Raw genomic sequence first — 23,328 nt, 5'->3', positions numbered from 1 at the left:
TGGTCCTAATGAAAAAGGGATGCTTTGCAGAACAGGGTTGGATAGCAGCAGCTTATTTCAGAAAGTGTAGACCAGACCAAGCATCCTCCTGCCTGGATATCACCCCGTCTACCCAGCAGCTCCCGCTCCTTTTGCATGGCTCTTGGGGTCAGGGCAGAACCAAACCAAACCAAACCATGGGCTCACCCCAACAGGTTTAGCCTTTGGCAGGTTTAATGCATGCAGGAAGCAGGCTGTGCTCCGGCGGCTTGCTCATGAGAAGTGTCCCAGGAAAGGCAGTGACAAAGTGCAGGTCACAGTGCCTGGCTTTCCTCTGAGACTTCAGGGTTGCAACTTGCCTTTATTAGAAAATGAGAGGCGAGTTCCTGAGCTAATCCCAGGGCCAGCAGCTGGCTTCTGAGAAATGCAATAGCTTTGTGGAAAGACCTCCAGTAAAATAAGAAGGTTGAAAATCTTGTGTACACCCAATGCCCTTGAGAACGTTTCTGTGCCCCAGCTGTCTTGACCCAGAGGTGCTTGGACCAGAGAGGCACACAGGACAGAGGGAAATTTCTGATGGACAAAACATCTCTAGATGTCCTCTGCAAAGGGCTTTCTTCCCTGGCTCTCTCCTGCCAGGAAGATTTTCTCTGAAGCTATGGACAGATGACACTTGTCAACAGAAGGGCTCTGCATATCTTCCAGGATATGATATATCACTTCTACAAATGATGTACCAGTTCTCCTCCTCCATAGCAAAAACAGAGTCCCAAAGCTGAGGATTTGCAGGAATCATCATGAGCTATGTAAAAAAAATAATGAAGGGCAGAAACTTCCTCCCAGGACTTCCTGCCTCAGACCCACAATTAATACCCAATTTTCAAAGCCATCTTTAGAAAAACACCTCATCTTTCCTGCAAAGTTAGCAAGTCTGCCTTGTACTATTATTATTATTTTTTTTTCTTTCAAGGGATGATTGCAATTAAAGGTGCACTCTGAATCTCTTACCCTCTTACCCATCAGAGCATATTCTTGGCTTGTTACCAGGCCTGCTGCTCGCATGGGCTGAAGTTGATTCAGGTGAAAACAGGAGCAAGGGGAAAGAAAGAGGTTCAGCACTGGTGATCTAATCTCCCAGTGTCTGCAGCAGACAAATTAGTGCTCAAGGCTATGCCCTGTCCACATTTATCACATTAATTGATAGATCGTAAACATGTCTCCGTACAGAGTCTTGGATTAAGTCCTGCAGAAGGCAACCTAAAGGACAAATTGGATTAAATGAAATCAGATTTGTATGGCTGTAGGCTTCTGGCTGTTTCTTTCATTCTACCCTGCAGACACTGCGTGTAATGCTTTGAGTCCTTCGCAGAATAAATCGGTGTCGGTGCACCCTGCTCAGAGGGGTGATGCTGGTCCATGCCAGGAAGGATCCTGTCTGTAGCACTGTTCCTGTCCACCTCACGTGAAGTTCATACCGCAGTCAGATTGTACAAGATTTGATAAAATACATTTGAACCTGCAAGAAAACAGGCTAAGGACAGGGTGGCCCTTTTTACCCCAGGGCAAGGAGGACTCACAGCCTTGCTCCACATAGCATGTCTGATCCGGACATGTTTGCCCACACAGGGAGGGAGTGATGGCATGAATGTGTCTTGGGTCCAACACAAGATTTGCAGTGAGGAGAATCTGCCAAAACACCACGGGGCCCATCCTGGAGCTCAGTGCTCCACGCACTGCGTGTCTCAGCCCTCGGGGCCTGGTCACCCTCCAAGGCTGTGCTCCTCGGGCAGGCTGAGGTGTGTGGTGTCAGGTCACAACGTCACCCACCTCACGTCACGCCAGCGTGGGCAGCTTGTTCACAGGGCAGGATGTAAGGTTTGGGTGCTACCACATCCCTGCCCGAGCCCTGCTCCTGGGTTGCTCAGGGACACTAATTACGAAGGAGGCTACTGCTCTCGTGCTGCTGTGTAATTAGGCGTCATGCAGGCCAAGCCTTAATATAGCCCTGCGTGAACTCCTTTTGGTTCTCTCCTCTTCTCCAAAAAGAGACCCAAACTTGGACCAGACAAATCTCTTAACAGTAATATCCGTATATTGAGTGTGGGGTGGACAGTGCTGCCCTTGCAGGAGGTCAGGTTCTTGGAGCATCCATGGCCTTTGGTTTCTGAACCCAGGGCACTTTTCCCACAGCGGTTCAAACATTGCGTTTGCAGAGCAAGGAGGGATAGCAGCTTCAGGATCTTGCTGGAGACGCAGCATAGGAGAAGGGAGGATGCTAGCTGCTGTGCTGGCCATGTTTCAGAAGCAGCTGATGACTGCCGACACGTCGATTTCATCAAAGAGCATGTTTTCACCCCTGCTGTCGGGGCACTCAGGCGCGCGGTGAAAGCTCTGCCGAAAAATTGCCGCTCTCCTGGTGTACCCCAGGCCCCGCAGCATGAGGATGGCCAGGATGTGCTCCTTCCTGCAGAAACCAAGCAAAGACTCTCAGCCCTGAGCACAAAGCCACCTCAGAGTCCAGTGACCACTGTGCCATGGCAAAGTGCCGAGGAGGTGTCCCCTCACCCTGCCGGGGGACCAAGCACGGTGCCACCAGGACCCTCAGGATGAGGTCTGCATCCTCTGGTGCTCAGGGGAATTTCCTCCTCTGTCTCCTCCCACACGTGACGTCTTTTGAAAGCATTCCCAGGAGGCTGCAGACCTTTTATTTAATCATTATTTTGAGTTAAGCAATAGAAGTGCTAATATTTAGGAAGCTGACAAGCATTAATTAGATTACAGCTAGGAAAGTGAGTCTGGAAACATACCCTGTTCCAGTAAGCTCAGTACACACGGAATCAGAAACCTTTTCAAGAGCTCAGGGGAAGAATTAAAAAAGGCACAAACAGGAAGGTCAGGCTGGTTCTGCCCAGTTTTCCAAATTTAATTGTTACAAATATTATTGCTCAATAACGGAAAGCCAGGAAATAAATCAACCAAGAGGACGAGCCTTAAAACCTGTCATGGCTCTAAAGCTAATGATGAAAAAGTACCACAAATCACAAGCCTGTAAATGGCTTTTCCACCAGGAAAGTTATTTTCAAATAGCTAATTCTGACCAGCCCTCATTTACCTTCCCATCCTTCCCAGAACAGGCACTGCCTCCTCCATCAGCATACTCGGGCCACCAGCATTAAGACATCTCTTTGTAGAACAGGTGTGCTCACCAAGGAAATTACTTGGTTTCTATTTCAAGTCCTCTCCCTGAATATCCCCACTCAGATAAGCTCAAGGCATACCTGATCCATTCAGGTTGAATCTATCTGTGAAAAATGTTGACCCTCAGTTTTGGGGAGAGTGAAATAAATGTAATGTCTTTTTTTTTTTTTCTGAATATTTGAGGGTCCACTTCAGTGTTTTGAGCAATCTGTTAAATTTATGGTTTAAAATGATTGCGTAAACATTATCCATCAGGAATGGCATAACCCAGTACAAGCACTTTGGCTCTTTTTCTGAAATGACTCTGTTGAAATGGATTTTCTTTCTAGCTATAATAATCCTTCTCAATGGCTGCTAAAAGAGCTGTGGAAGAGGAGGTAACTTCTGATATGCCGCTGCCCATCCATGCACAGTGCTAGTGAGTTTGTTATCTTTTCCAGAAGTATTACATTTTGCAGATGCTGCTTTGGAAGAGCAAATGGAAAGTACAAAAGAAAGAATTTGCAGTTTATTCCAAAAGTTAGTGGTTGCTTTGAGCCCTTTTCAGGACCTGCAGATGAACTGTGTCAATGTCTAGATCACTTGGAGGTCTGGGAACAGGAGACAAACCATTTGCAGCAAATTGGCGAGCTGCACAAATGCTGCCAAAAGCAACCTGGAGATTTTAGAGTGCAGCAAAATTAATTTGGGGTGGTAAAATGAAAAGGTGCTGAGGGAACTTGTGTGTATTATAAGATCTATCAGACAGGGGAAAAAAGAGAAGGGATACAGCCACCAGAAGGAAAAATAATATGTGACTCTCCCTTTTGCTGGCAGCTTGGTTTCTAATTAGTTCTACAGCAGGAGAGAGATGCTGAGGAGCTTGGCCGAGGTACGGGGTGAGCAGCCACTATTTGGGATGGAGCCCGGCTCTTGGCTGCTGCATGCAGCTCTGGCTGCTACCATTTCTCCTACCTGATGTCTGGGTAATCCTGGCTCAGTTCCTTGACGTGCTCCTTGATCCTGTCTTTTTTCTTCTCCCCAATGATATTGGCAATGTGATGTAAGGCAGGAAGGAGCCAGTCGGAGTCAGAGCCCTGTAAGTAAGGAGATGCAAGGGGACATGGGTGAGAACGCCTTTGTCACCACTGAGAGGGACCTACCTTGGCCAGGAAACCACCCCAGTGGGATTTAACAGCCCCAGACACTTGACTTTCTGCAAAACCCAATAAATTCAACTTTGGCTTCCCCAAAAATCCCAGCCTGATGTTGCCTAGCCACAAACCTTGCAAAGAGCCACAAACTTCTCCCCATCACTCTCCTGTATGCAGGCTGTGCTGTGATGGGCTCTCACTGGTGTCACCCCAATGAGCTACCCAAGTGGCACCCCATGGCCAAGGGAACAAGAACAAGGTGCCACAGGATGAGCGTGGTCCTACAGCACGAAGACCAGCCTGTGCAAAGCTTTGAGATCTGTGAGCTAAGCTCGGAGTCACCTCCAGGATGGAAGTCCACAGTGCTGACCTGCAGCGACCACCTTGTTTGCTCTGGTTTAAACTCTTTTACATTTCGTGGGGCTTACCCTCCATGAGAGCCTGATGTCTTGGTGTTTGCTCCCCTGGGGGCAAGCAGGGACATGGTGCCTCTGAGAAAGGGGCAGGCAGGGGATGCCAGGAGAGAGCTGACGTACCTGGTCAATGAACACTTTATTAAGGATTTTGGCTTCCTGGCTCATCCTTTCGCTAACTTGCTGCCGTGTCTCCCTGTTCATCTTCCTCCTGGGTTTGATCACCTGCACAATGTATTCCCTCACCACGTACTTATGAACATGACGTAGAAGCTCCTGTTTAAAGAAAACCAAATCTCATGTTTTTTTTTTTTCCGTGGTTTCTGTGCAAGGTCATGGCAATGAGAGAGGGCAGGGGAACCTTCAGGTCTTTCAGCAGCAGCTGAGGGGATACAGAAGATGTTCACAGCCCTGCCCTTGGCTGAAAGCTAAGGCAGTGCCCATGGGAATGCCATGGAAATACTCTTCACTATAAAAGAGTATGATTACGTGTTGGTAATTTGGCTCCTCTGTAGCAATGAGAGATATTTTGGATGGTTTTAAAAGTAGTTTTGGATGATGCTTGTAGATTTTAAACGTAGAGCTGTTGTTACATCCATTTCACAACCACATAGATGTGAAAGGAACATATGAAGGCATATAAGCCATGGAGTTACAGTGCTCAGTGGTAATATTCACCAATGTTTTTTGTTCCTCTTTAAAAAAATCAGTTCCCATATTTAAACCATAGAAAGGAAAGATATTGCACATTCTCACATGAACGTTGATCGCCGAAATGCCCCGTATCAGCAGTTCCCACAGCTCTAAGCAGCCCCGGCTGCTGGGAAGAAGGCTGCAGGTTGGACCACAGCCTGCAAGAGAAATCAGGACCCCCCCGCATCACTGTGCCCTGTGTGGGATGAGCCAGTACCTGCCCCAGGGGCTGCCTTGTGTGCTGCAGGTGCTTGGAGAACTGCGAGACCGCTGCAGCCAGTGAGTCCGGCTTTTCCGTTGCCAAAATCCAGTCCTTGGTCAGGATTTTCTTGAGGAGTGGCTGAAAGAAAACATCAGCTTGCTGACGTTACCAGGAATATTCAGATTAGCTGATGCACGATGATGCCCTTGCCCCAGAGTTAACGTGCCTCCACAGTGAGCCACGGCTGCTAGGGGCTTCTGGTGGCATCCAGAAAGTCCCCAGTGGGCCAAGTTCAAAATACCCCTTCCCTGGCATATCCCCTTTGTACTTTTCTCCACTTAGCTCTCAGGATCTCTGTCTTCAGACCTCCTGCTGGCACTCTCCTTCCCAATTATTTCCCAACTCGTGCCCTCCTGCTGTGCTCCCAGCCTGCTGAAAGGCTGCTCAGAAGTGCCCTGGCACTCTCCGTTCTCACAGCAGCTCTCTTGCTCAATGTCTTGGCTTGTCCCCTTCCTTGCCTGTCCCTAGGGCTCCGACATAAACCCTGCAGTCACTGGAAAGTCCCCTTGGCCAGACAGGCTTATCTGCAGTCAGAGGATGGCTCTTGATGTGTGACTGCCTTGGTTTCTGAAAGTTATGCTTGGTGTTTCAGAAAGTGAATTAAGATGAGTGGGAAGTGGTGGCACTAAAGGCTTAATTTCCCCAATCTCTCTTGTTATTCCAGCTAGAGCCAGCAGACCCCTGGCTAGCTGAGAGCAGAAAGCCCCATCTACAGCACCCGACAGGCACAAACTGCATCGCAGCACCTTGCATTTTAGGCCTTTTAACACAAGTTAGCCCAGAGCAGCAGAAACCAGAGCTCCATCATCTTGACGGTGAAAGAATTATCTTTTTCTTCACCATGGAAACTGACTGGAAAAATCACCCCAGCCAGAAAATAGCCTGGCCTGTCTGAAGAGGCCGTGATAGAGCTTATAGGCAGAGGTTGATAACAGAGCATGATAACAAATCTAAAGTCCTGACAAATCCAGATGTCTTGATAGAAGGAAAGATGCCCCATTGGTGTTGCCCAGCTGACTTCCCCGGTGCTCTACTATGGGTGAAGTTCCCACTCTGCTTTGCCCCAAAAGCTGAAAGCCACTGAACACCCTTTTCTTTTGGTTGCTCTTGTACTGAACAAATATATATGGTCATAATGAAAAGCTCCCAGGGTACTGGAAGGGTTACTCTGGATAAAGCAGGATTTGTACAAGTCAGGCATGACACATTTTGGAGAGACCCTAGCATCGTTTGCTGCACAATGAGGTCCAGTTGGACAGACAAGGAAAGGGCAAAGGCCCTCAGCTTCCGCACATACTCCTTATGTAGGGGGAATAGTGGGGCTGAGATCCTCTTACCTGTGTTTTTGTTCTCAATTTATTTAGAAACATGTTTCTGAAGTTCTTTGTCAGAGAAGCCAAGATCTTTGGCAGTTCCTCAGTGTTGACTTTAAACACTGTTTCCAAGCCTGACCTAAAGAGAATGAGAAACACCAGGGCTTCAGTGTTAAAGTATAACCCATTACATTGCCTTAAGCCTTTTAATCAGATCAGCATCTTCGGCATTTTTTTGTAACTTTCGTAACTCCTGCACTTCCTCTTGGAAACACTTAATGGGTCAGAATAATGTATCTTTTTGCACAATCTGAAAATTAATCACAAATGGGGAACTGTACTTGAAAATCACCTGTTTCCTCATCAGATGAAAGTCGTTCAAACATGCTGAGCCATCGCTCAGGCCTTTTCCCTTTCACTTGAGCAACACTTCTGATAAATGATCTCCAGCTACCTGAGCAAGCACCAAGGGTCCTGGTGGCAGAGCGGCCGAGCTCCCCGTGCGGGGCCAGGCTGACTCAGCCCATGCCGTGACTGCAGGGGCTGGGACGGGGAATTACGGGGGGCGAAACCTGTGGAGGTTTTGAGGGAAAGCGTGTCGTTCTGGGAGGTTTCATGGTGTCTAATGAGGAAGAAGGCACAAGTTCTGAGAGGTAAATGAGATCTGCAATGATATGTGTTGGCTCTAGGTTCACGGTGAGGCCTTGCCTTTCTCATCACTTTACATCGTTGCCCTGCGGTAACATGGTCCATGCGAACTGAGGCGGCCCTGACAAACTGCTCACGATCCTCTGCATTGGGTCCTTCCATGCAGGAGTTTGCACGGAAAACCAGCCAAACTGAGGGGATGGGAGCCCCCTTCTCTGAGGACCCAGAGGCTGAGCATTTGTGCCCCGGCTCCTGCTGTTCTGGGGCACACACGGCTCAGGCTGGAGCTTGTGTTTCCAGGGGTCCTTCCCGGTGCCACTTCCACTAATGCTTTTCCATGAAGCTTTGGGTTTTGAGAAACAGATATAGAAGAGCTTTATCGGGAAACCCCTACCCTGTATCACCTTTCCTGAGGAAAAGGAAAAGCTGATGAGGAGAGAGCATTTCACCGGGAAGCACCGCGCAGACGAGGGGTGTTCAGACACTCAAATATGTTCCCACCCTGCAGAGAAATGGCCTGGCCCTCTCCCAGCTGAAAAGCTGACTACAAAAAAACTTAACAGCAAACCCCTCTCCCCAAGTCGGTGCTCAGCTCTGTCACTGAATCTGTGCTGGTGCTGAGCCCCTGAATTTTATATCCTCCCTACAACCTGGTGTCTCCTCACCCGCACTGCCCCTGATGCAGGCATGAAGCCAGCCCGTCACCTGCCGGCCCCGGACACCACATCTCCCATCCCATCCCATCCCATCCCATCCCATCCCATCCCATCCCATCCCATCCCATCCCATCCCATCCCATCCCATCCCATCCCATCCCATCCCGGGGGCCGGGGGAGGCAGGGCTGGAGGCTGGGCGCCGCCTGGAGCCGGCCGGCCGTACTGCGGGCAGCCGGGGGGCTCCTCCAGCCTCAAGGTGCCTTCCTGGGTTAGGCTGCTAAACTCAAGAATAAAAAAAAAAATCTAACCAAATCTCCCCCCCGCCATCCTCCTCTGAGGATAAAATGCTGAAATTGAGCCGAACAGGCAAGCATCGGGAATCCCTGCTCTGCCTCCACGCCCGAAGGAGCTGTGCCTGCATCTCTTAGGGAACATCCCCCCCGTGAGGTGAAGCAAGGGCGAGAGGCGCTGCACCCTGTGCTGATGGGGCCGGACAGCCAGGCCATAAAGCTGCGGCACCCCGAGGCTGACACAGGGGCTCTGTCCTGCTCTTAGCCAAGATGTGGGCACGTCCCCCTGATCCGCCTGCACCCCTGCTGTAGCTCCAGCTCATCCCTGCGGTACCCCAAGGACACCCTTTTCTGCTGACCCCATCCCCTGGGGGCATCGCTTGGTCCTTCATCACCCTATGATGCCCTGGCTACATGATGGGGGGACGGAGGACTTACACCAGGTGGTGGAAGCTGTTGGTGTAGGCAGCGAAGTAGGGCACGAACACGGGGCTGTCGCGGGCTGCGTTCCACTCCATGAACTCCTCCCCGAACCTGCAGGAGACACACAAGGGATGTTATCCTCGGGGAACGGGGCTGAGCCAGGCGAGGAGTGCATGTGCTGGGTGTGCACGGGCTGTCAGCACACGCTCCTTGCTGGCCCCATCTCTCTCCTCTGCATATGCGGACATTTTTTGTTCGGTTGTCTTAACATGCGAGTGCAGGAGAGGGGAATACATAGCAGATAATTGCTGGTTTGGGGTACGCTTGCCTGAATGTGTAAGCAGTGCAGATTTGGAGCGATTCCAAGGATCTCTGCACATGAGAGCTCCTGGGTGAAATTCCTGACTTTTCGTCACTCTGAGGGGATCTCTGCAGCTGGGATATGCAGGTCAATCTGCCTCATCCTTTCTCTGTCCTTTTTGGGGCTGTGTAAATTGTGCCCTCCTGAGCATCCTTTCCAACAGGAGCTGAACATGAACGAGGCAGCATGCCTGCATTGCCACCCTTTAATCTCAGCACGCTGTGCTGGGGATCTGCTTTCTGCATCCCACAGCTGTTAGGGCTTTGGCAGCTGGTCCACAGCCAGGTGCCCACAACGTGCAGGGGGCTGGGGCAGGATTAGTGTGGGTTCACCACAGCTCCGTTTCTTTGGCAGTCCAATGCAACCTGCTCGGAGCAGCCTTAGCACTTGCTGCTTGCATTTGTTTAAGGAAAAGCTTCGGTTTTAGTGACCCTTTCATCTGGGAGCCTTTGCTGCCCCAGCTTGCACTTTACATCAATTTTGTTAAAAAGAAAAAAAAAATAAAGAAAAGGAAAGGAACGTCAGTAAGCACTGCGTTTCTTCTAAAAAAGCAGGCAGACTTCAAAGCCAAACAGCTGGTTTGAACTGCCCTGCTCAGTCAAGGTACCAGAGACAAGTTGAGATGGCTGGGCAATGAGGGTTTAAAAGGGGAAGCCTTGCCTTTAGCATATTTTGAAAACTTGCCATGCCCCAGGTTCATGATTGAAGCAGGCAGCGCTTGGTCTCCCCCACACGCGCTCCGGCAAAGCGTCTATTAGCAAACTACCCACTCAGCGCCTGCCGGAGGTGTGAAACTCCAAAGGTTAATGCAGAATTATTTTTAGGCTCGCTTGGAGTTGATTCATGCTGAACGTCCTTTCTTCTCCGCTCCGGTGAGCGGCTGCAGCCCTCCCCAAAACACCCAGTCTCTACCCCATAGCTGTGCCAAGGGGATGGTGTGGCTTCATCTGCCAGACAAAACCTTCCCTGGGAGCATCCCCAGGGCCATAACTTGGGGATTACACTCATGTCCAATGTGGCAAGGGTCCTGGGTAGGTGGGACCATGCTCCCTTTCCAGGCTGAAGCTCTGGCCTCAGATTTTGGGACTCACAAGAGTCCCATCTTGGTTTGTTTATGACTCCCCTCCCAGTTGTTTTGCAGCTTGCCCATTACTGGGCTTATTGTGATCTCTATTTCTCCTAGGAACGGGCCCATGCCTGCTCTGTGCCAGCATTTGGCCCAGTGCATGGACCTTTATTATTATTATTATTATTATTATTATTATTATTATTATTATTATTATTATTATTATTATTATTATTATTATTATTTTTTACCAATCTGGTACTCATTTGAAAGGAATGCACTGCCCAGAGAGGTGATGACCTTGGTATGAATTCGTGCAATTCTGCCAGGCACAGCTCCAGTGTTTTTGCTTTCAGGCTTTTGCTGATGGCTCCAGAAATCTTCATGTGCTCCCCAATGATCTAGAAAAGGGCAAGAAGAAGTTCCAATGAATGGCACAGGCACGGAAGGGACATCCCTTGCAAGGATCTCGTGCAGCTTTGATTAATAAAAATGTTAACAGCCAGCCTAAGAGAGGGGAAAGCAGCCGACTTGGTGCCAGGCAGTTTTCATTATCCCTTGGTAGTTTCAAAAATAATAATCCATAATGGGCCAAGAGGCACAAACTTTTTTGTGTGCGGGCTGCAGCTCCCCAGTGCCGCCTGGATCCTTTCGGGGGGGTTGCAGCAGGGACCAAACCCCAGCACAGCACCCAGGGGAGCCAGGCCGTGCCCGCTCGCTGCTCCAGCCCTTCCTAATCCCCCTTGAAACAGCTCTCCTGCCTCTCTGGAGCTGGGCTGTGGCCCTGCTCGGGTGCTTTCTGAGCATTTTTCTCCCTCTGACCCAGCTCCAAGCTGCCTTCCTGGTGACCTAACAGCATGCATCAGTCTGCTGTGGAAATGAGTCACGGCAACAGGCAAAAGTCTTTCATTTTCTTGCTGGCTTTCGTTCTTTCTCTTTCACTCTCTGTCTTTATTTTAAGGTATTATTTAATTGAAATGACTCAACCCTTTGAAAAGCGAGGAGAATGAATCCCAGCCCCTCCTGGATTTATTACCCCGTGGTCCCTAACGCTAGCAGGAGCTTTTGTTTTTTCGTGCTGTTTAAATTGGAGTGGCTGTCACTGCCTACAGCCCCTGCACGGCTGCCGCGGCCCCGGGACAAAGTCGCCCTTTCAGTGCAGGGGCTTTTCTACCAACCCTTTTCTTTCCGCCTTCCTTTGCCCCCTCTTTTCTTCTTCCCAATCAAAGAGGTTTAAGAACTTTCAAATCAGCTGCCTATTATGCTGCTGACACAATTGACAGCGGGTTTAATTTGCAGCTAGGAGGCAAGCCGTAGAGCTGGGAGCTGTAATAAGCAGCGTTTTCGGCTGCAATGCATTCTGCGGGCGCGTGACTTGCACACGTTACGGCAGGAGGCAGTGCTGGGGGGCACTGGCTCTGTTCCCTGGGAGCCTCAGCACACCCAGAGCCCTGCCCGAGCTCGCCAAGTACCGTTTGTATGTCGAAGGAGAGCGAGGAGTGGTACAGGTTGTCCTCCACCTCTGGGTGAACCTCCTTCTCCCACTTCTCCGTCACCTCCAGTCTCAGGATGTTTCCGAAATAGCTCTTGATTTTCCCCTAAGTGTTAAACGTAGGAAGAAAGCATGCAGCTCAGGAGATAAAGCCAAGCATGGGTGAAGCAGCCGGTGGGGATGTGGGGATGGGCAGAGCCGAGGGCTCACAGGACCCCGTCCCCCACCAGGGCAGTGGTGACAGAGGGGACCGACATGGTGCAAGGCTGTCCCGAGCCTGTGCTCATCCAGGGCTTCTCCCTCCCTCTTTCCCCCCATGCCTGCTTTTGCAGGAGGCAAACGAGGGCCCCCAGCACCTTTTCTCATCCAAAGCTGTAAGTGCAGAGCTGGCATAATGACGTTGTGCTTAACTGGCACACGCGAGATGCACATGTGCAGGGCAAAAAGATAAGTGGAGTCAAAGGTCTTGCTCCAGATCCTGTCAATCTGCTCTGGAAAAACAGGGAAGAAAAACCCCGGGCACGGGGTACTTCCAAACTGAGGGGCAACAGCTCCCCTGGCAGGGAAATGCGTGCTATCCCTCCGCAGGAAAGGTATGTGATCCTCCAGATCATTTACTTAGGGCAGCGGTATTTTCTTGGCCAAACACAGACTGCCTGCCATAGCTGCAGCTCAGTCAGCTGTTTTACTGCTCGTTGCAAAGTCCTCCTCCAGCATGTGCTGTGCACAAGGTCAGGACAAACGATCAGCCCGGTCCTTTCTGGCTGCACAGTGCTTTTTTAAGTGGTCAGCCCTGGCTGATAACTCGGTGCTGTTGCTGCTGAAATGAAACAGTCCTTGCCAGCGCAGTGGAACAATATTGATCTAATTTATCTGGGTACCTTGAGCTCACCTGGAGAAATTTCTGGAATGAAAACCATTTCAGGAATGGTTTGCAAGAAAATGTCTGAGCCCACCAGGGAGCTTCTGAGAAGGTGCTGGAGCATAGGGACATCTCCTGGTGCAAGGTGCCCAGAGTTGCCTGTAGCACCCCTTGTGGTTCAGCAGTGCTGGGGGAGCTCACAGGCTGTAGAAGCAGCAGCTAGTATTCATTTATCTCTGGCTTTGCAATGATTTTTATCTGATGAAGCACAGCCATGAACTTGCAGTGTGGGTCCGGTACCGTCACATTGGACCTGCATGCCTGCCATCATCCAGGCTCTGCCCTAACATTTAGGTGGTCTGCTTTGGTCCCAGCATTGGTCTCAAGGACTTTTTCTGCTTTTGATTAAAGGTTTCTCTGTGTGGTGCTGCCAGGACACAACATACACGGTCCTCCTGAGAGGCCCGTGAGGACAAGGTCTCAAACCTTACCTTCACAGAGGTGATGTAGTCATTTTTCAGCCTGTCCCAGTCCGCCGGTGTGAGCAGCAGGGACAGGTTTTCTGTCTTAACTTCTGGTTTGAGATCAGGGTGACCAAGAAAGAGTTCACTGGAAAGATTAAATGAACAAATGACGCTGCCTCAGAGCGTGAGTAAACCGATGGAATATTCATGGGGCATGAGCTGCGTAATTATTAAGCCGTGAGAAATATACTTAGAGCTTAAATTGTGATGCTTGTTTTCAAGCTTTAACAAGAAAATCTTTCCTCACCGTTCAAAATCCTAATTATTCAAAATCAAAATGATCTAAGGTTCCAGCCCACCTTAGAAATCATGAGACTTCTGAGTTGTTTGGACACGAACAGTGCTATGAGAATTTACTTTTTTAAAAATAAACAACATGAAGCTGATTCATTTGACTATGAGCTTGTGCAGTGCCTTTCGGGGTGATTCCTGCAGCAGTGTGCTGTGTGCTGTGGCTGATGTCCCCGGGGTCCCATCACAGCAGACACCAGCCCATCATTTTTCCCCCTGTGTGACCCAAACCAAGGGGAGATGGCAGAGCAGGGCTGGTGGCAAAGGGCAGCCTCTGGAAAGCCCTCACATGCCCGGGACGTGGGCAATCTCAGCATCACGTGTCCTCCCTGTAAGGTGGTGGTGGGTGGACATTGAGCTCTGGTTTCTGAGTGCAAAGTGTGCCCAGCTGGCACGTGGCTCGGCCGCTTGCTTTCATCTTGTTTGGCGTCAGCAGGGCCAGCTGATGAGCAGGAGGCAGTGCCTGCCTTCCTGCCTGCATGGCAAGGAGCCTGCTACGAGCCCCTATAGCCAAAAGTGCTGCCCCTGCAACCTGCCAGTGGGCCACAGAGGCTTTGCGTCTATCACTGTGATGAATGTGGGGAGAAAGAAGGAATTCAATTAATGTGGGGCATAAATTGCAAGAAGTCAGCTGGTTAGCAAAAAAAAGAGAGCTGCAAAGGCAGTGCCCTATACACTGCCTGCTCACTTGCCTGACCACCAAAAAGGGTTCCCATAGCCTTCTTTTTTTTTCCATTTGTTTGAATTGTAACAATAACGGGCTTGGGCCAGGCAATTTATCCTGTTTTGGGATGGGCCCCGAAAGAGGATGGTGTTCTTTTAGCATGAGAAACTGAAATGGAAGCCATCCAACACAGCAAGGTGATTGCAAGCAGTATCCAAAACTGCTGCAAGCTCTCAACAAGCCTTTTCACAGCAAGACGGAAAAATAGGATGAGGGCACTTTTCTGGGGTGCAGAACCTGGCTGCTGATGCTCTTTTCTTCCCCCCACTCCTGCAGGGGTTGTTCCCATAGTGATTCTGCCATAGTGCTGCTCAGCCAGTGCCCTGCTGCTGAAGGGGTCACACATCATAAATGGGGTTTTAGGAGCAAATAACACGACTTTGCTCCGACATGGCTGCACTTAGGAAGTTATTAACAGACTTGTCTCCTGTGGATGGTGCCTCTCTCTCCTCCTCCCCACCACGCTGTGTGTTCCTGTTGGGTTTTACTCAGTGACTCTTTGAGGCTGGGGTGATGGGCTGAGATCTGTGCCAGTGAGCAACTGAGGGCATGCAATGCCATGACCTTTTGTGGGTACCTGTCCTAGATATCTCCTCCAGCTTTAAAAGGAGGCAGTGCCCAACAGCACAGCTTTTACTGCTCTTGTAAAGTATTCCTGCCTTTATCCCATAAATCCAGGGTGCCATAAGGATGGTGTTTGATGTCTACGCAGCTCCTGGAATAGTTTAGTCACCACTGAAGTACAGAGACCTTTAAGAAGTCCCAAAATCATGGACCTCCCATTCAAATAGCAGACACATCTGAGCCACGGCCTTTGTTTGAATGTATCTAATTCCCCACACTGATATCTTGGCACCTCCTCAAGATGAACATGACCCCTGAGCACAGGGGTGAAGTGGATTGCTTCCAAATGCATCACGCTTTTAATTAAACAGGAAGAAGGCAGAGCTCCCCCACAGGTCCCTCCCTGTGCCTGGAAAAGTCACTGAGCAGCTGCTGGACGTGGCAAAACATTTCCAGAAAGGGAGGAGGTTTATCAGAGCTGCAAGGGGGAGCTTCCTGCTCAGTGAGAGCAGCGAGCTGGAGAGGGAGGGGGGAGCAGGGAAACTGAGCTCTGCAAAAAGCAGTGAGCATTTTATCCACAAACCTTTGTCCCCGTCTTTGGTAGATCAGTTATCTGCTTCTACTGTATAAGCGATTATCTCTCTGCTTGCTCGGGGAACTGAAAGCAGCTACATGGGTTTGAAGCAGCCCCGCTGCCCTGCTGCTCTCTGGGGAGGTGACGGCAGCAGCTTACCTGCGGTAGGTGTTGGCCACCCAGTCCAGCAAGGAGTAAAGCTCATTGAACTCCAGCACCCGCTGGGAGAGATCCTGCAAGTGCGAGGCGATGGCCTTGTGGAAAGCCTCCACGTAGATGTCACACACCTGGTACTCCTCTGGGTAGCACTTTTTTACCGACAGCTTGATCTTCAGCAAGTCTTCACTCAGGTGTTTCTGGAGAAAACACAAGTGGATGTCAAGCCAGGAACTCTCTTCTTCCTTCGAGGCCAGGGGTACCCTCAGGACTCTCTTTCTGGCGCTCTCGTTGATAGCTTCCCTCCACTCCTCCCTCCACCTTCTGGGGGAGCCAAGCAAGTCCGACCCCGGAGCACTGCCCGCGTTGGGGTGCGCAGCCTCCTCACGGGCAATTAGAGTCACCAGCGAGGACAACGTGGCCTCCTCGACGGTGGGATGCTCCAGTGTTCCCACCACGATGGACTGGATCATGTCCTTGATGGAGTTGTAAAGCAAATCCACGTCCTTGGTTTTCCTCACAAACTCCTGGGGGTTGTCCTTGTATTTGTCCGCATCCCGCTCAGCTATCGTCTCGTCTTCCATGTACTTGATGCTTGCAAATGCTTCCAGAAGTTTCTGCTTCTGAATGAGTTCGTTTATCTCCATTACTGCAGAAAGAAGGGGGAAAGGGGTCAGGAAAGGCAGGTGTTAGGTGATGGGCAGGTGACTAGCAGGACGGGATATCCCATAGGACTGCTCTGGGTAACCAGATCCCAGTGGTGCATGTGGGGCTGCTCCCTCCTTGAGAGGAAAGAATCACTTCACAGAGACTGCACAGTCAGGGCCATATCTCTAAAACACTGTTTTCAGACACGGGAAATGCCAAAAAAATGGATCATAGCCCTGCAGGAGAACCCCAAGCAGTGGCTAACGAGGCTGCACAGGGGGCACTGTGATCTCGGGTTGTGTAAGACCGCCTCGGGCTCTGCCCCTCTGCTGATTTGGAGCCAAAGTGGGACTGGCAGCGGGGACAGTTCTTGATATGACCTCCCAGCAATGCTGCTAGCAGAGGCACCCTTGTTTCCCAGCATATCAAGGCCCTGTCGTGGGGGAAGCTCCTGATATTTTGGGAATATCCCAGTTAAGATCTAACCTTGGGCTAACCCCGGGCTCCCCTCCTGTCCTGATTTTGTGTCTCCCACAATATTTAGGTTTTCCTGAGAGACATCCCCGACTGACATCATGGCTAAACTGCCTCCTGCATTTCTGAGAGCTGAGCGAAATGCTAACACATCCTGCAGAGCTTGTCGCTCGTGATTTGCATTGCGAGGACTCCCTGAGACACAGGGACTGAGGTAACAAGCCAGAGACCGGCCCATCTGTGGCTCACTGCCTTTTCCAGACTGTGCATTACACAGCAGACAGCTTCTGAGAGATGCCCCTTACCCTTTCCAGACATTTAGATATTCTATCAATACCTGTGGTCTTCAGCCACTCAAAAAAAAGTGGGATCAGAGGGCCAGAAGCCACAATCTCAGCTCTGTGGTTTTTGAAACCTGCAATAACCCTCTGAGCAGAGAGGGAGAAGGGTCACTGGGATGCTGCCCAGGCACATCCTTGCCTGGAGTAGCAGTGAGCATGGCATAAAGGGGCTGTGGGAGGGCCTGGAAAGAAGGAAGAGGGAGAGGTGGGAACAGAAAAGCATTCTGTGCCCTAGGAAGCCCGAGGAGTGGCAGCAATGCAGCTCCAGGGGAGCCAGCAGGAGGAGAGGAGAAACAGCAGAGTACACCTGGTATGTGGAGATCGCCCTCCTGGAGAGGTGCAGGGGGAACCTGGCCAGGGATAGGCCTCCTCCGCCTCCCACCAGCAGCATTTGTTTCCCTGGAGGTGAGCACTGCTGTCCCTGGCTGCCTGGGGAGGCTGTGTGCATTGAGAGGGGCACCCCAACATGTGGGTATGTCCTCCTGCAGCTCAGGTCTCACCTGGCTTTTCCACATCTCTTTGGCTTTTGGAAGCTGCCACCAGTGCTGGCTGGTGTTGGCTGAGGCTGGAGGAAAAACATCAAATACTGTTTCCCCCAAAGTGCCTGAGGGCTTTTGGGTTTTCCATTTATTTTTCAAAACCTTGACGGAGCAAGAGCCACGACCTATCTGCCAGCAATGCAAGGGGTGCTGGCCGTGGGCTGGGGAGACCCAAGAGCACTGCTGAGAGGCCTTGGGAAGCCCACACCACCTCCAACATCGTAACAGGTGCTCTGCACAGGAGATCCCACTGAGATATTGGACACAAGGCAAATTTTAGAGAGGAGGAGGGAAAGGCTGTTATTTAGGCATGTGTGGCCACTGCTTTTGCTGTGCACTCATATAAAGTGAGATGGAGAAACTGAAGAGCACTCACAGAAGAGATGAAGGACTGGCTCTTAATCCATGATTTATGCTCCAGGGCTTTTCTGCACACAGATTTTACACCAAATGCACCAAATAACCTGCACAGTGTGGAGCTATCTGCATGAAGACAGAACATGCCGAATAACCCAACTGCTGCCTACAGTACATGGAGCTTTGAGTGCCTGTATGGAGCTGCAGCAGCTTCTGGACTCAGAAGGAAGGAAGATTGTGCCAATTAACTTAGTCTCTTCTATATAAATTAATATAAAACCTGTGTTTGCACAAGTTCTTGCAGAGAGAGACTAGAGGAATACATTTTGTTCTGTTTATCAAAGTGAGAAAACACCATTTAATCACCATCTAGGATAATTATTCAGGGAGGTGATGTTGGGTGCTAAATGGATCTTTAATTTAGCAATACAAGATCAGCCAGCTGGTAATTGGAGGAAGACAATTGAAAGGCAATTAACCATTATGCAGCTTAATGGTGCACATGGTGGAGTCTCCATCACTTGCCATATTTATCTCAGGATGGGATGCGCTTCTGACAGAGCTGCTCCAGTCCAGGCTAATCATGAGTTATTGGGCACAGGACGGGTCTTATTTGTGCAATTCCTCAACTTGTGGATTGCAGGACTTGAAAAGGGTTTTAGCTGGGTAACATTTCCTGTAACACCTCCTCTGTGACCCTTTGGGAACAGACTGGCGCAGCTTATGGCATGGGCTCAGATCCAGCTCACCAGCCTCACAGTGTATCAGAGCAAAGCAGTAAATAACTCCATAGCACTGCAGAGCACGCTATAGCAGTGAGACAGCTTCAGTCCTTCTTGTTGATACCCATGGCATCTGATGCAGCGGGACAAGAATTTATTTCTAGAAATTTAAGCTGAGGAAAGGTCAAACTACGTTGACCCACCTCAGTCCATCTCCTGGAAGTGCTGTTGTATTTCTGCCTTGGAAATGTGGAAGAGAACAGTGCAAAAGATAAAAGTCATTGCAGTCTATCCACACTTGGGGAATTAAAATTTGACCAAGACCTCTCTATATAATGCTGACAAAATGTGTAAGAGAAACCAGCCTGGGGAAAACAAACCAAGCACATACTTGCAGCACCACAGTTGTGAGAATAGATGGAAAGTCAGCATAAGGGAGCAAAAACCTCTGTGGAAGTCCCCTTGCAAGGCTGTAAGATTGAGAACCAAGGTGGAGGTGCCAGCCCAGACCATATCCAAACCACCTTTTTCCCCACCACAGAGGAAGGAGCCTTTCCTCCCAGCCCCAAATGGACTAACCAACAATAACACTTGTTTCTGAATTGCTCTGCATTCAGCAAGAGTGAAAAAACTGGGGTCTGCGAATGTGGCTGACTCACTGCATTTCTCATTGCCAGCCACATGTGCCTCTCATCCAAATATTTTATTTTAGGACTTTACTTAATGGGACTATTTATCAAAGCCTTGTAGAAACCAATCGAGTGCAGGCTGGGGATCATCAGTCTGAGAGCTGCTGAGCAGAAATTATCCAAAAGTGCAACGCAGGCAACAGTGTAGGAAGAGCCCACACTGTGCTTGTAGATGCTGTCAGACAAGCAGTTCCCAAACCGTGCTCGGCAGATTGGTGACTGATATGTGTGGTGTGTGCTATGGCCACTGACACGTGAACCACCGGGTCGGTGCACTGATCCTACAAAGGTGGTTGGTAAGGTTATCACAGCACAGTGCAGGCTGCAGGTGACCTGCCCCGATGAGTTTGTGCAAGGGGAAATGGTTATCCCTACCCCATAATGGGGTACCTCTTTCTTTAGCATCTCTGTAGAGCCCAAGGCTTGCAAAGTGTTAGTTGCTTGAAGGTTATATATATTTTGCTTCTTACCTGAAAGAGGCTTTCCTTCAATGGGCTCCGTTTCTATTGTATCAACAACCTCCTCCAAATCATTAGGGACCGTGGTTTTGTTCTCTTCATTGCTCTTGGAGGACAGAAAAGAAAGTCTTTTTTTCCTCAAAGTGCCAGTGCCTTCCTGTTCTTTCTCTTTCTTCAGGCTTCGCTTGGATTTCCGGATGCTTAGCATTGTTTTAAGACCTCTTTCAAGGAGTCCTATGTTCTCGCCATGCAAAGTCGGGCTGTCCAGTTCTGAAGCGACCTCCATCTCCTTCCCTTCACTCTTTGTTGGAGAGGCTGGTTCTGAGGCCACTGTTGTTGGACTCAGTTTCATTTTTATACTCATCTTGTCTTTCAACAGCAGGTTTTCCAAAAAGGTCAACAGTAGTCCCTGAAATAAACAAAACCACAGGGTGAGATGAGAGGATCCTTGTGGCCTTGCAGTGTTTCCAAAGCTGGTCCTGGACTGGAAAATCTGGTCCGTACCTAATCCAAGGACAGAGAAAGCGGTTCTAGCCTGTCACCACCAAAACAGCCTTTCTACCTACATGGTGCACATGCTGGCCTGCACGTAGCCCTGCAAGGCTCCAGCTAACTCCTTAGGTCAGGCACGTGGCAGCTATTCCTCCAGCACCAAGAAATCACTGAATGCCAAGGATGAAATCTGCCGGGCACACCATTTCAGCTGGTAACAAGGCATGTTCTCACTTCCCTTTCTCCAGGTGGATTTCCAGCCCTGTAGTCTTTACAGGAATTACCTGAGGGTAATTCCCACTTTCTGACGTGGATGGAGCGAGTGTGGGCTGTGCCACTGCCCCTGCCCTGGTGCAGCCCCAGGTGGCTGCTGCTGGGGGTGCCCAGGGGAAGGGGGCTGAGCAGATCTCTCCTCTCTGCTCCTGCCCCTTCCATCCCAACCACCGCAAGCTGGCCTCCCCAGATTGTCATGGTTACAGCACGGCAGGCTTTACGATGCCCTAAAGGTTCACATCACTCATCTGCCTCATGTGGTGCTGAGGCTGGGTGTCTCAACCGAACTCCTGCTTGAGCTGAGGGGGGTGATGTGGGGTGCTGTGCCTCCAGGAGCCCAGGGCATCCAGATCTCAGCAGCAATACCCCTGCCAGTGCTCCCGGGCAGCAGTGGCACCCCTGCACTTGCTTGGCTCCCACCCTGCAGCACAGAGACCAGCTCCTCTCTACCTGCTGAGGGCTGCCTGGAAAGGGGCGGTGGGAGAGGCTGTGCCCTCCTTTCCATCCCCATCTGCCACCAGGTCACTGCCAGCACGGCCAGGCCATGGGGACGTTGTGCACTGCAGGTCTGAGGATGGTAAAAGCCACTTTCTCCCAGAGCAGACTCAGGCAATCAGTTTAAATCATTAGAAGCAGCTATTCTTTGAGGTCACCCTGGCCTGTCTCAGGTCTGTCAAGCTCACAGGAGCCAGAGATTGAAATACGATTACAGAGAACAGACCTGCTGGGACTCTGAAAATACTTCTCAGCCCTCCCTGATCCTAGCCTGGCCAGATTTCCTCTCCCTCGTGCGCAATTATTGCCCAGGTTATGAGCTGCAAGGTCTGCATCTTCCCGTGGGTGGGCTGAGCTCCTGGCACAGTGGGGCTCGGACCCTGCCTTGATCTTTTTTCGGAGGAAATATTTGGTCAGGGGAAGGGAAGAAGAGAAGGAGGGGGTGTACCCCGTTCCCGGGGGTTCAGTGGGAAGGGAACAATTCCTGGCTCACACCCCGCATCATGGTGGAAGGGGCAGGGAGACAGGGCAGCAGGACCTGGAGCAAACCCGCGGGCAGGGGAAGGGAAGGAAACACACCCCGGCACCGATCCTCTCCGCTGGGATAACCTGGATGTGGTCCACGGGACTGGCGAGCAGCTCTGTGCAGGGGACGTGGGGCTGGCTGTCAGGGCGAGCTCATCTGCCTCCATCCGCCTGCGTGGCCGGGGGGCTCGCTGCGGGCATGGCGCCTCTCTCCATCGGGCTCTGCCCTCTGCAGAAGGGCTCCTGCGGGTGGTAGGGGGTCCCGGCCCTTCCTGCCCAGCACCTCCGTCAGCTTCAACTGCCTGCTTCCTGGGAGAGCCTCGGGCTTTCACTCTTTCACTTTCATTAGATAGGAATTAAAAAGAAAAGAAGGTAAAAATTCTCCAGGGTTAATATTTACCCAAGGGGTGGGGATGGAGAGGCAGCCTCTGTGCTGAAGGTGAAACAGGGATTGAACGGGGTAGGGGGGAGCAGGAATCCAGCCCCTGGCCCTGCCTTCAGTGGGGTGAAGCCCTGCGGGTTTTGGGTACAAGGGCTCAGAAGCTGGTGCGTGGGCACGGCTGCCCGTTTCGCCTCGTTCTGCCCCATTTCTGGAGGTCACAGCCAGCCCCAAGTAATGATTGACAGGAGTGGGTGAGAGACCGGGAGTGCTGTGACCCGTGGTTATACATTTCCACATCCACCCTCCTGCTCCTACCTTGCCGTGGGCACTTATTTCCATGGGGATGCTGGCACTGGTTCTTCCTTCCCGGCAGTGTTTGGGCACGTCAGAGGGAGCTCAACGTGGCGCAACAAGGATGTGAGGGTGTCTGGGGTTTTCAGCTGCATTAAACAGCCTCAGGGCTTGCCACCGAGAGGTGGAGGTGACCACCAAACCTCATCCACACAGCCCAGCACTGAGCTTTTTGTCCCCAGCCCCTTCAAAGCCAGGTTGAAGCAGGAGATGCTCGGTCCCCTGCTGCGCTGGGGAAAGCTGCGAGGGGCGACACTTCTGCTCTGGCACAGTGACAACAGGGACAAAGGGAGGCAGCTGTTTGAACAGTGCATGCCCAGGTGTGGAAAGCCCCTTCTGACACAGAGTCCAAACAGCTTTCCATCCGGGTTGGTGATTTCTTCCCCCTCCAGGCACCTACAGGGTGCTGCTTTGCACAGGCAGCTTTGCTCCCACCAGCGTGCAGTGCCTGTTTGAGGGGCAGGACCTCCCCAGGAGCTGCCAGCTACCCCAGAACACATCCAGCTGCAGGACCTGCAGGGCTGCTGCTGAACCCAGCCCTGGGGAGATCAGCAGACTTGGTTTAGGTCATCCTGCTCCCCATGGCTCTCTGCGATGCTCTGACCACTGCTGGCTGCTCTTGGGCATGCCCTCAGGGCAGCACTGACTCCGAGTCTGCCCCAGAAGCTCGTGAGATTTTAAAAATTTACAGTGTTATGGAGTTGTTTGCCATTTTCCTTCGATTTTGCTGAAGGGTCATAACCCTCAAGCTATCTGTGAGGGGTCATTTTCTTTAAAAAAAAAGAAGTCTCGAGGTCTACCTGTGGCAGGAAGGGGCTTCAAAGAAAGAAAAAAAGTGCTCATTGTCATGAAGTTTGATGACATGGTGAAGCTGGGTAGTGCTACAATACATGTAACCCTTCCTGCTCCTGGGGAGTGAAGTCTTCAAGAAATCCTGCTCCCTTACAAGCCACCCTTAG

At 50.9% G+C, this 23,328-nt stretch overlaps 1 protein-coding gene across 2 annotated transcripts; it reads right to left on the bottom strand.

Annotated features, from left to right (window-relative positions):
• Window positions 1-1,148: 1,148 nt before the first annotated feature.
• EXOC3L4 (exocyst complex component 3 like 4) lies at window positions 1,149-22,450 on the bottom strand. 2 transcript variants are annotated; one of them, XM_084521777.1, is made up of 13 exons: window positions 22,334-22,450; window positions 21,691-21,975; window positions 19,864-20,260; window positions 15,627-16,272; window positions 13,282-13,399; window positions 11,909-12,034; window positions 10,737-10,837; window positions 9,025-9,120; window positions 7,016-7,130; window positions 5,634-5,756; window positions 4,847-4,999; window positions 4,132-4,253; window positions 1,149-2,443 (listed from the first exon to the last, which is right to left on the bottom strand). In XM_084521777.1, exons 3-13 carry the CDS (start codon window positions 20,213-20,215, stop codon window positions 2,278-2,280), a joined length of 2,118 nt encoding a protein of 705 aa, XP_084377903.1. In that variant the 5' UTR covers window positions 20,216-20,260; window positions 21,691-21,975; window positions 22,334-22,450; the 3' UTR covers window positions 1,149-2,277. The 2 variants fall into 2 exon arrangements, with proteins under 2 accessions (XP_084377903.1, XP_084377902.1); XM_084521776.1 differs by lacking the exon at window positions 22,334-22,450 and having other exon boundaries at window positions 21,691-22,189.
• Between the last annotated feature and the right edge of the window lie 878 nt (window positions 22,451-23,328).

This window comes from Aythya ferina, assembly GCF_964211825.1.
Source record: "Aythya ferina genome assembly, chromosome: 5".
NCBI classification, from domain to species: domain Eukaryota; kingdom Metazoa; phylum Chordata; class Aves; order Anseriformes; family Anatidae; genus Aythya; species Aythya ferina.
Note: the sequence above shows the minus strand (reverse complement) of the source record. Positions and strands in the feature narration are given on the sequence as shown.